This window comes from Pelodiscus sinensis, chromosome 18 (assembly GCF_049634645.1).
Source record: "Pelodiscus sinensis isolate JC-2024 chromosome 18, ASM4963464v1, whole genome shotgun sequence".
Classification (NCBI taxonomy): Eukaryota; Metazoa; Chordata; order Testudines; family Trionychidae; genus Pelodiscus; species Pelodiscus sinensis.
In genome coordinates, this window is record NC_134728.1 from 16636464 (window position 1) to 16647238 (window position 10775).

At 42.5% G+C, this 10775-nt stretch overlaps 1 protein-coding gene across 10 annotated transcripts in view; it reads left to right on the forward strand.

Moving 5' to 3' along the window:
* The window catches only part of BCAS1 (brain enriched myelin associated protein 1), a 98422-nt gene extending 88264 nt beyond the window's left edge, over window positions 1-10158 (forward strand). For 9 of the 10 annotated variants that reach the window (XM_075901170.1, XM_075901176.1, XM_075901177.1 and 6 more), the window contains 2 exons: window positions 347-598; window positions 8722-10158. In XM_075901170.1, the coding sequence (XP_075757285.1) occupies window positions 347-598; window positions 8722-8799 (330 nt within the window). In that variant the 3' untranslated portion in view covers window positions 8800-10158. The remainder of the gene's footprint in view (window positions 1-346; window positions 599-8721) is intronic. The other variant, XM_025187927.2, reaches the window with a different exon arrangement.
* The last annotated feature ends 617 nt before the right edge of the window (window positions 10159-10775 follow it).

Below are 10775 nucleotides of genomic sequence, written 5' to 3' on the forward strand. Positions count from 1 at the left end.
TTTTTTCAGCTGTGGGTGCATGCATGTAATTCTATCCATAGCTATATGATCTTGTTTTTTCTTTCATCATATGCTGCTGCCTGCGAAAGCTTTGCCACAGAAATATGTAAAAATAAAGGCTATCCTCACTCTTTACTCACATGAGTGATCTCAATCCCATCGGGGCTCCTCTTCCACATAAAGGCTACAGGAATGAGGCTTAAACTCTGTACACTGGAGAGTCCCCCCCCCCCCCCCCACACACACAAACACACAGGTGGCCTTTAATTTTTACTATATTTATGAACCTCCTGCCAAAATGTTTATATTTTCCACTAAAAATAACCATTGTTTGAAACTGCTTTAGACATCAGGCTCCACAGAGAGGCCAGTCTCCCCAACGGAAAGTGAACCTGTGGGCCAGAAGAGCAAGGGGAGTTCAAAAGACAAAACATCTACAGCAGAGCTAAGCAAACAGGAAACCAAAGAACAGCAAGACTCCAGAGAACAGCAAACCACAGCCACAGAGTCAATCCAGAATGGAGGAGACACTGCAAAGGACAGCCCCCTCAAGAAGACAGAGAAGAGACAGTCACTTGGAGGGTTTTTTAAGGGCCTTGTATGTTAATTTTTTATTGCTTTTAAATCATGATTCAGCTCATTTTAAATGATGATCAGGCAAGCTGCCTCTTGTGAGCCTATCCCTACACTGGTGCAGGCTATAACTTCAGTGGGGTGACACAGAGGTCCACTTACATGGAGCTGCTTGAAGGACCAGAGCATATTTTCAGCCGGAGGCGGAGGCAGGGGAAATGGGAACGCAGCTGCCAATCAACAATAGAGCAGAAAATATTTTGGGAACACGTGTGTGGATTTTTCTTCCCCTCTTTATTTTGTGGCATTTCACGCCCCTGAAATTTAGATTTTTGAAAAAATGTTGTAAGCTGAAAGGCTCCTTCTGCTTCCCTCCTCTCCCCCAACTAGTAAGACCTTAGTGAGCAAGGTTGTTGTTGTTGTGTTGGTCTAGGATATGAGAGAGACAAGGCGGGTGAGGCAATATCTTTTATTAAGTCAGCCAAACAACAATAATGTGGGTAAAACCAGACAGTCACTAAACTGTCAAATTAACTGTCACAGAAAAAAGTTAGACAAAAACACTCTGTGGGTGAACAGTTGTCACAAAACAATCACTCTCCCTGTCTGACTTCTCAGATCTTCCTCTCAAGGGAAACCTGCACAACCCCTTCAAAAGATGAGCATGGGAGCTAACAATCATAACTTGCCAGACATTAAACATCACATCAGACTCTGATGTTACATCTGATTACAATAATCTGTAATCCACTAAATCTCCCTTTGTCGTGTGACTGCAAAGGTGTTTGTTGCCCACTTCACTGTGTTAAGTCCTTATGCTTAACAATCTGTCCCGCCTTATATTTAGCTGGGAGACTGTGGTTATATTTCCCAGGCCTGCAGAAGAGCTCTGTGTAGCTTAAAAACACATCTCTTTCAGCACAAATTGGTCTAATAAAGATATTACCTGTCCATCATGGTCTCTCTCATGGTGAGCAGTGAGAAAGCTAATTCACAGAGTAGCCACTTGCCTCCATGAAGAAGCCTTCTCTCTAAAAAAACAACTAATGCTGGGAACATAAAAAGTCACACATTTTCTAGTAGCTTTTTATAAAACAATTGGCAGGAAGCAACTTATTCCGCTCTTCTTACCACAACAGAGAGGCTGAATACAACATGCTGTGGGGTCGCTCCTGACTTCAGGAACTCATCCAAGACTAGCCACTTCCAGCGAGGCCAACAGCCTCGCTGGGCCCCTGAGCAAGGTGGCTGGGGCGGGGCTGGGACTAGGCAGCCCTCAATGGCGACTGAAGAATGACATGCCTTCCTCAGCGCTGCCTGGAGCTAGGGTTGCCAGATGGTTGAAACAAAAATACCGAACACCTCCCTTCCCCCCCCCCCCCAAAAAAAAACACTGGGAAAAAATTCTGTTGAAGGGAAAAAAGGGGGGGAGACCAAAGTTGCCAAATAAAATAAAATAAAATAGCATTAAAACAGCATGTCCCCTTTAAGAGTGAGTGCAGGGATAGGAGCACGGGTTGAGCATTGCTTCCCCTAGGTCTTTTGGCCGGCAGCCATTTTGTGCCTGCAGCCTTGGGGAACCAGGTAAGCATAGGGGCTGGAGACCAAGTGGAGGGTTCGGGGGGGGAGGCAGGCATTGAGTGCTTGTAGGGTTGCCAGGTGCCCAGCATTTTCGTCTCCTGGCTGGGGAAAAATTCAGAAAATACCAGACATCTCAGGTGCCCGGTATTCTCTGAATTTTTTTTACCAGACAGGAGCCGAAAATAGCAGACTGTCCGGGTGAATACCGGACACCTGGCAACCCTACCAGAAGCACTTGGCATGATTCTCCAGCAGTGATATAAAGGGCCCAGGGCTCCAGCTGCTGCCACAGTAGTAGCAGTGGTGGCTGGAAACTCCAGGCCCTTTTGTATTGCCGGGCCCGGGGAAGTTGCCCCCTTTTTCTCTCTCTCCTCCCCCTCCCCCCGCTGCCGCCACATCCAGCACCATGCCTGGCCACATCTTTTGCTGTGCCTAGTGCGGGGAGGAGCACAAAATGACGAGGACACATCTTAGCTGTAATGAATCTGGTTATTTAAAACATTTCCTCCTCTTCCCTGCCCCCGCCCCTCTCCCCAGCTCTGCTTGTAAGGTGGTTAGGAAAGAAGCTAAAATTGACCCAATGACCACTGCCCAAAAGAGGAAAAAGCAAGTAGAACAGAATTTAAATTGACACTGATTTGAAATCTAGCCCTTTGGAACATTAGGTTATCAAGTTAAGCTGTTGTTCAGAACCATATGATTCATTTTGTGGCAGATGTTTTTCAACCTCATAAGGAGTGTTTGATTTACATGCATTTCATAGAATTGTAATCTATCCTATACTGCCATTTGCATTACAAAAAAAAATGTATATTGTGTTCAGTATTAGCCAGGGAAGAAGAAGGTAAGAAACTTAACTTTTTCTGCATGAACTCTTAGTAATAATGAAGCCACTAACAATTTTTTTCTATTTAAAATATATTTGTCATTCAAAGGCCTTTGGTGAAATTCTAGCCTTCTCAAAATTGGGGGCTTTTAGCCATTGAAATCAGTGGAGCCAGGATTTTATCCCAGATGTTCAGAGATGCTAAGGCCAAATAATTTCCATTCACTTCCATTCATCTGCAGCCAGTACTTAATTTGTGCTGAAGTAACCAGGTTTGAGACCTGGCACCTCTAAGTTTGGTGGTTCATACCTCCAGCACCACTGTGCTTGCCGCATCAGTTATGAAAGTAAAATATTGCTTGAACCTCAGCACCTCATTACAAATTAAGCACTGTCTGCAGCTCTCACTGAAGTCAAGGAGATACATCTCATTGCAGGAGGAGTAACAGTTCATTCGAACTAAGGACTTAGTTCGGATTAATTTCTGACTGCCACATGTAGCCGCAGGCAGTCAGTTCGAACTAAGGGGATTTTAAATTGGCGCCCGCCCAGGAACATGCAAATGAAGCCCAGGATATTTAAATCCCAGGCTTCATTTGCAAGTTCGAATCCCTAAATTAGCCACCCTAGTTCGAACTAGGGGGCTAGTGTAGACATACCCTGTGTGATAAAGGACTTCTATAGTTATAGGGTTTTTTACATGTGTATTGTGTAATTTAGAAAACTGCATCCAAAAACCTTTCATACAAGTTAGACTGGGTCTGCATGAGCACTTATGTCAGCAAAGCTTTTGCCACTTATGAGTGTGGGGAAAAAAATCACCCTGTGTGATATAAATGTTGCTGGCCTAAGTGCTCATATACACAGCACTATGTTGGTGGGAGATGCTCTCCCGCCAACAGAACTACTGTCACTCACTGAGCTGTTTTTATTCTGTTGATGGCAGAGTTCTCTTCCATTAGCATAACATGGCAACTTGAGCTGTATCCATATAACTGTGCCACTGTGAGCTTGTAAGTGTAGACATAGGCCTTAAATACCTACAGCATTAGAATAACTGCTAAAGAGATTAGGAGGGAAACAAGAAAATATGTTTTTATACGAAAGTCAATAAGGCAGGAGGATGTCTCAGATGCAGAGCAGAGGAAACTTGCATTGAGAGAGGTGAAATTATGTGCAGGGAAAGAGAGAGGTGGATATTTCTACAAGCAAGTAAAGTGGAGGGAGAATAGAAAGAGAGATCATCCCTAATATTTTTCTTTGATGATTTGTATTCCTCGTTCTTGATACTAATTTGTCTGTGTAGTCCATTGTTTTCTCTTTCATTAACAGAGCTCTGAAGTACTCAGGGATCTTTCCTCTTTTATGAACGGAATAATTCTTCTTTTTAAAAATAGACACACACAGGGTGTGTCTAGACTACATGGCTCCGTCAACGGAGCCATGTAGATGAGTTTACTCGGCAAAGGTAAATGAAGCGACGATTTAAATAATCGCTGCTTCATTTACATCAAAATGGCTGCCGCGCTGTGCCAATCAGCTGTTTGTTGGCACAGCGCGGCAGTCTAGATGGGGATCTGCCAACCCCAGAACCCTTTGTTGGCAGGTCCTGTAAGCCCTTTTTCATGAGGCATAAATGGAGCCATCAACGGAGCCATGTAGTCTAGACACACCCATAGAGAATAAAGATTTTAGATTTATAGCTCTACAGTTTATCTGGCCAATTAGCTAGCTCTACAACCCACTCCTAAGGTTATTACTAGCTCTTTCTGAACAGAGATGTGCAGGGGATTTTTACCTCTTCAGTCAGGAAGAATATTCAGCATTTAAAATAGAAGTGTTCCTCAGATTGAAATATTTGATAGCACACTACCACTCCTTCAAATATTTGTGACTCAAATTGTTACCCACATCTAAGGAACTCAATACCCAATTCTTCCAAAGACCAACATTTCCCAGTACAACCATAGTTCTGAGGAAACCAAAATAAGTGTCAAAGTCTACACCACAAATTGTAATAGTTAATCTAAAAATACTAGGCTATACATAATAATCTAATCACAGTATCCTCCATTCAGAGTATCAGTCCAGAAATCTGGTAATAGCTTCTCTGATAAAATGCTGAGCTCTGAACTGATGAAACAGAGTTGGAAGATATTTTTAGAAGAAGTGGAAATTATCTAGACTTTACGTGTCTCCTTACTCCATTGTGCATTTTCATGGACAAAGTCCACTGGATTGTCCCCTGAATTCTGGCCACGTGTTTAAAACACTACCCTGAACCCATTGGTTATTCTGGGAACGGACATAGTGTAAAGGAAATTGAATATGCAGGTATGCACTAGATTAGAAAGGCCAGATCAGACATCTGTTCCTACTACTAATAGAATTGATGATGCTATTAAAATTACAGTACCAATGGTGTGGGTCTGTCAGAGAGCAAGGGTTAACTACCTCAACTTCACTGAGAGGAACAATACAATTTTGTGGCTGTTACATAAGCAAGAGAGGGATGCACAGCATAATAAAATGGAAAGGAATTTAGAATAGGGTGTGAATCAGGAAAATGTTCACTTACAAAAGGTAGAGATTAATTGTCTGATTTTCATAACTAGTATGACTAAAAATAAATGGAAACCCTGGAGATTCCCTTTGTCTAAAACCACTCTCAGAAATTATCTGAATCAGAAATGATAATGTTTATTGAGGCATTACTTTTTCTGAATTCACTCTGAATGAGAACTGCTCTGTCACCACATTCCTGACGCCAATTTAGAACAGATACAATCCAAATTAAATGAGTTCCAAATTAGCACCTCAAAGGGGCTGGAGTAACCGAGAGCTGAGTTCAGACCATGGGAAACCATGCCAGCCCGTGGATCTGAGGGCAGAACTGAAATTTGCTTATTAAAACAAAGGTATCAACACTTTGTTTTATAAAGATAGGAGCCTTGAAAATTCAAGTTAAGAAGACTCCTTTATAGTTTCCAGTTTTATTCAACAAGCCACTTTGAAAATTGGTGCAGCAAAGAAGATGCACTAAAGGTGAACATTAATAAATGATGCTGCTTGGTAAATGTGCAAAGTGAGTCATAATGAGTTCACTTCCAGCCTGCCGTGTTTCTAGGAGATGGGGCAAACAGAAGTTTCTTATGCCCTAAGTGTAATACATCCACCCATTGCACAGACACAGTTACAGCTGACAGGCTTCAAACTTGTTGTCTAACATTGGGAAATCTTTAAAATGATGTCCAGACTCTTTTAGTTGGCTTAAATTGGAAAAACTTGCTTCTTTTGTTGATCTGTAAATATGGTCAGCTACCAATGTTGCTGCATTTAAAAAGTAAAGTGTTTTGTGCTGTCTGTGGGGTATAACCATGTAGAAGACATTTAATTCTAGACACAATGGCCCATGTTCAACTTTGGTCTAAACAGATACAATCAGCTGAGTTGCACCTGCCTGCACCATGGTCAATACAGATTGCACAGGATAAAACAGTGCACTCGTTGACCCATTGTGGCAGTGGGAGTGGGAGTGGTGGCTTTGAAGGATGGTATATATGTTTCTGAATTTACTGTGTTAGTCAAAAGGACCTTCATTTAAAATTTGCTTTAAAAATATTTAATTAGTGTGTTGCTGAAGATTATAAAATCCCATCTTTAAACAATTGTCATCCTCCCTCCCCAGTCTGTCACTGAACATAGAGACACCAGTTTAATAGTACTGCGTAAGGTCCCATGAATCCTAAGAACACACCTGTTTCCTCCTTTTGTCAGCCTATATTGACACGCTGTCTTCTTTTACCCAGTTTGTCACACTGCCTTTGCAGAGTTGATAGGAGTCCCTAACCAAATTTGTTTGACTAGTCTCCCATTCTCCCATTTCTCTGTAAAACTGTGTGTCCCAGAGTGCATTCAGCAATGTCCTATGGATTACTGGTGCCATGCTGTATACATGTCCTCTCTGGTCAATAGAGCTAATACTGAAGTTGTGAATGATAGCTGATCAAATTTTCTAATAATGCACTAAATTCACATAGTTAGACAGAATGGTAGGTATGGCTGCATAAGTACAACACACACGTGACACTTATCTAAAGCAGGAAATCTTTTACCCAGATTCAAATCTGGTTCAGCTAAACTACGTTTTAAAACAGATTATCTCTGTAGTTTAGACAGGGGTTTCGACTTAGACTGTTTTAAGAAGTCTGTCCTTCAGAATTACTCAACTGCTTTTGCATATTTCTATTTATTGTGCTGGTTTCAAGACAAGTAAAAGTAGGTCAGGGCACCTCAAATCACCTAAAATGGGCTTTACAGTATGGCTTTAATTACTTGGAAATTTGCACCTAATATAAGATAGAGTCATATTTGTGATGTGAATAGAGATGATGCAACTCAACCATACTTGTTATAATTGGAAAAGAGGAGTGTCATGAACTATTACCAAAATAGTTATATTTGTAGTGTACACAGGGCATTAAAAATGCAATATCATTATGATATATAGTATGGCTTCAGTAACCAATTTGGACAATGATATTTTACTGAGAACTATTCTAGTACCCGGGGCAGATATACGGCAGGGCGAACGGGGCGGCCGCCCCGTGCATGCGCCGTGGCGCCACTGCGCATGCGCATGGCATCACTGCGCATGCACCATGGCAAAGGGGGACCCTGCGGAATTATGCTGCCCAGGGCCCCGCAAAACGGTCATCTGCCCCTGCTAGTACCACAGTAATACAGCATGATTAGTGAGTGTAGTTCTCTGAAAACAGTAATTCTTGCCCAGGGAAATAATCAAAGAGAATGAACAGCCATGTTTAGGTATAGTTGTGGCTTGTACCATTATACTCCCATTGTGGTGAATGTGCAGACTCCTACTCTCAATTAGGGATGGTTAACTGATGATGCTTACTGGTTCTGGTTAACTGGTTATCCGCTGTAGATAGGGGAGCTGCAGCCCAGCCTGAACAGCCCCTGTCTGTGGCAAGCCCTGGTGTGATGCAGAGAGGGCAGGGCTGGGCAATAATTTTTTGTCGGGGCAGCACTTCAGAAATTATTGAAGTGGCTCCAGGCTGCACTGAAAGGGGCGGGGCCTCAAGCATAAGGGGCAGGGCCAGGATACTTCCCTGCTCCCCCACCCGCAGACCACGATTGGCCTGGGGGTGGGGGAGCGGATGAGGTCTCTGCCCCCCCCTTCAGGTTCCCCTAAGGCGCCCATGCCCCTGGCAGTTGGAGGAGACTTTGCGCACTGCCCCTTCTAGCCCCAGGCCAATCAGGGCTTGGGGGTGGGGGAGCACACGAAGTCTCCTCCCACCCTGCCAGGAGCGTATGGCACTAATTGGCTTGGGGGCAGGGAAGTGGCAGGGCCTCCACAGAACAGATCAACACACTTGGTGGGTTGGATTTGGCCCGCGGAGGCCCTTTTGCCCACCCCTGAAGTAGGGGCTGCTTCCGCCGGGCTGCAGTGGGGGTGGGAGGGACCTGTTCATTCTGGCCCTGCCCTCCACCCCTTAATTATCCGGTTAACTATAATTAACCAGTTAACCAATTAAAGTAACGATTTTACATCCCTACTCTCAATAGTATTAAAAACTGATTAAAGGAGAACGGAGGAGAGAAAAAAGGTAACATGAATGAAAATGTCTGTTTGCAAAGAACTAAAACATAACCACAGATGTAATTGTTCCTCAGTATTGTTCAACTATTTTTATGTCTCTCTATATATTCTTCCTCAGGGGCCAAAACGGATGTCTGATGCTGAAGTGCAAACAGATCCAGTGTCTATTCTACCTGCTGGAAAATCCAGCCAATGAATACATTGGCTGCTGAAGAATCAGACACACTCTTTGAGCTCCCTTGCAGTAAAGACGACTCATTATTTTCCTTTATATGGCTGTCATCAAAAGAGGGCAATGCTGAAGACTAAAGTAAACATTTGTGTACATTTGAGATGTATCATTTACAGAATTTGTTCATTAGATGTTAGTAAGTAACTGTAAAGGTCATTGAGAAGCAATGTGTAATATTATAATTAAAGAGAGGTCATACGGGTGATTTTTAAGTCTGGGGAGGGTGAAAGGATGCAGTGGTTTTCAAACTTTTTTTCTCAAGACCTAGTTGAAGAAAATTGTTGATGCCTATGAAACAACATAAATTGACTAGAGTGTGGACTCCAGAATGGGGCTGAGGATAAGAGTTTTAGAATGTAGGAGCGGGCTCTGGCTTGGCGGGAGGGCGGGGTCAGGGCTAGGGCTTACCTTAAGCGGTACAGCGGGGTGCTAAGGCAGGCTTCCAGCCTCTCCTGGCACTGCAGACCATGCTGCACCCTGGAAGCAGCTGGCAGCAGGTTGTTAGCCAATAGGAGTGCAGAGCTAGTGCTTAGGGCAGGGCAGTGCAGGGAGCCCTGTGCACTCTCCCCCCTCACCTAAGAGCCGGGCCTGTTGCTGGCTGCTTCTGGTGCGCAGTATGGTCTGCGGTGCCAGGACAGGCAGACAGCTGCCTTAGTACCCCCACTGGTCACCCGATCACACTGCAGCAAGGAGACCCCGTGCCTGACATTTCACGACCTACTACTGGTTTGCAACCCCTTGTTTGAAAACCACTGAGAGGATGTAAAGGTGAGGTAAGAAAGTGGCCGTGAAAAAGATGACTTGTGGAGTAAGTGAATGTGACGAAAGCAATGCATTTTTGTGGCAAAACAGTGAACAAAGAATTCTCAGCTACCAAGCTTTGAAGCAGTCATGAAAAAAATCATATTTTGATAAAAGTTATATTTAAAAGTAAATACCCACCAACCTTACATAGTTTGTCATTATGCTGTAATTAGCAAGGTCTACAGTACAACAGAATCTGTGTTTTTAAGATTATGCTTCAGATTGGTCTACACATTATTAATGAAAATTAAAAGGCTAAAATGCAAAGGCTTGAAATGATTTAAAGTACAATTTCTTCCTTGACTTAGTGAGGTGGAATAACAAAAATACTTAAGCTATTAATACAACACAAGGGGGCGCCAGTATCTCCACTCTCTTACTAATTCAAAAGCTCTATCTACAATCTTATGTTGTTAATGTTTTTCAGAGTTAGAAAAAAAAAATCTTAGTTGTTTTGTCAGTTACTCATCTCCATTCATATCTGTAATTTATCCTAATAAAAACCAACTTTAAGACTGACCAGGATTCCTCCTGCTTTACAAAACTCCTGGAATAATCAGGGTTAATAAATTTTACAAATAATTTCAGATTTCTGTGGTTTATTCAACCCTTCTATTAACTCAAACAGGGAACTGTGGAATTGACATTTAAAGCATAGTAATATCTGAATTATAGATTATTAAATCATACTTAAATCAATATATGCAAGCAAATACTTTTCCTTCAAAAAATAACTCATTTGCATCTTTGATCCTTAACTGAAGATCCTTATAAAAGGGACCCAGTTTGTCCCTATTCTTAGATCATTGATATGGAAGCCAGGATATCCACACACTATTCTTGGCTGTGGAATAAATATCTGTCATCCTCCCTCAGTGAAAGATTAGATTAATCAGATTTCAAACTTCAGTTCTTTCCAGATATCATCCCTGTAAGCAGATGGATTCTGTAGCATTTGCAGAACTACATTCCTGATGAGTATTATAAAAGGGGAGGTGAAGAGATTTGTCTCTCTCATTAGGAATCTTTGTAGATAGTTAATAATGCTTCAAGAGGCCCCAGCAAACCCATAGTCTTGTGATCGATGACCAAACTAGCACCATGTGTTACATGCTCAGAAAGCTACATTGGTATTT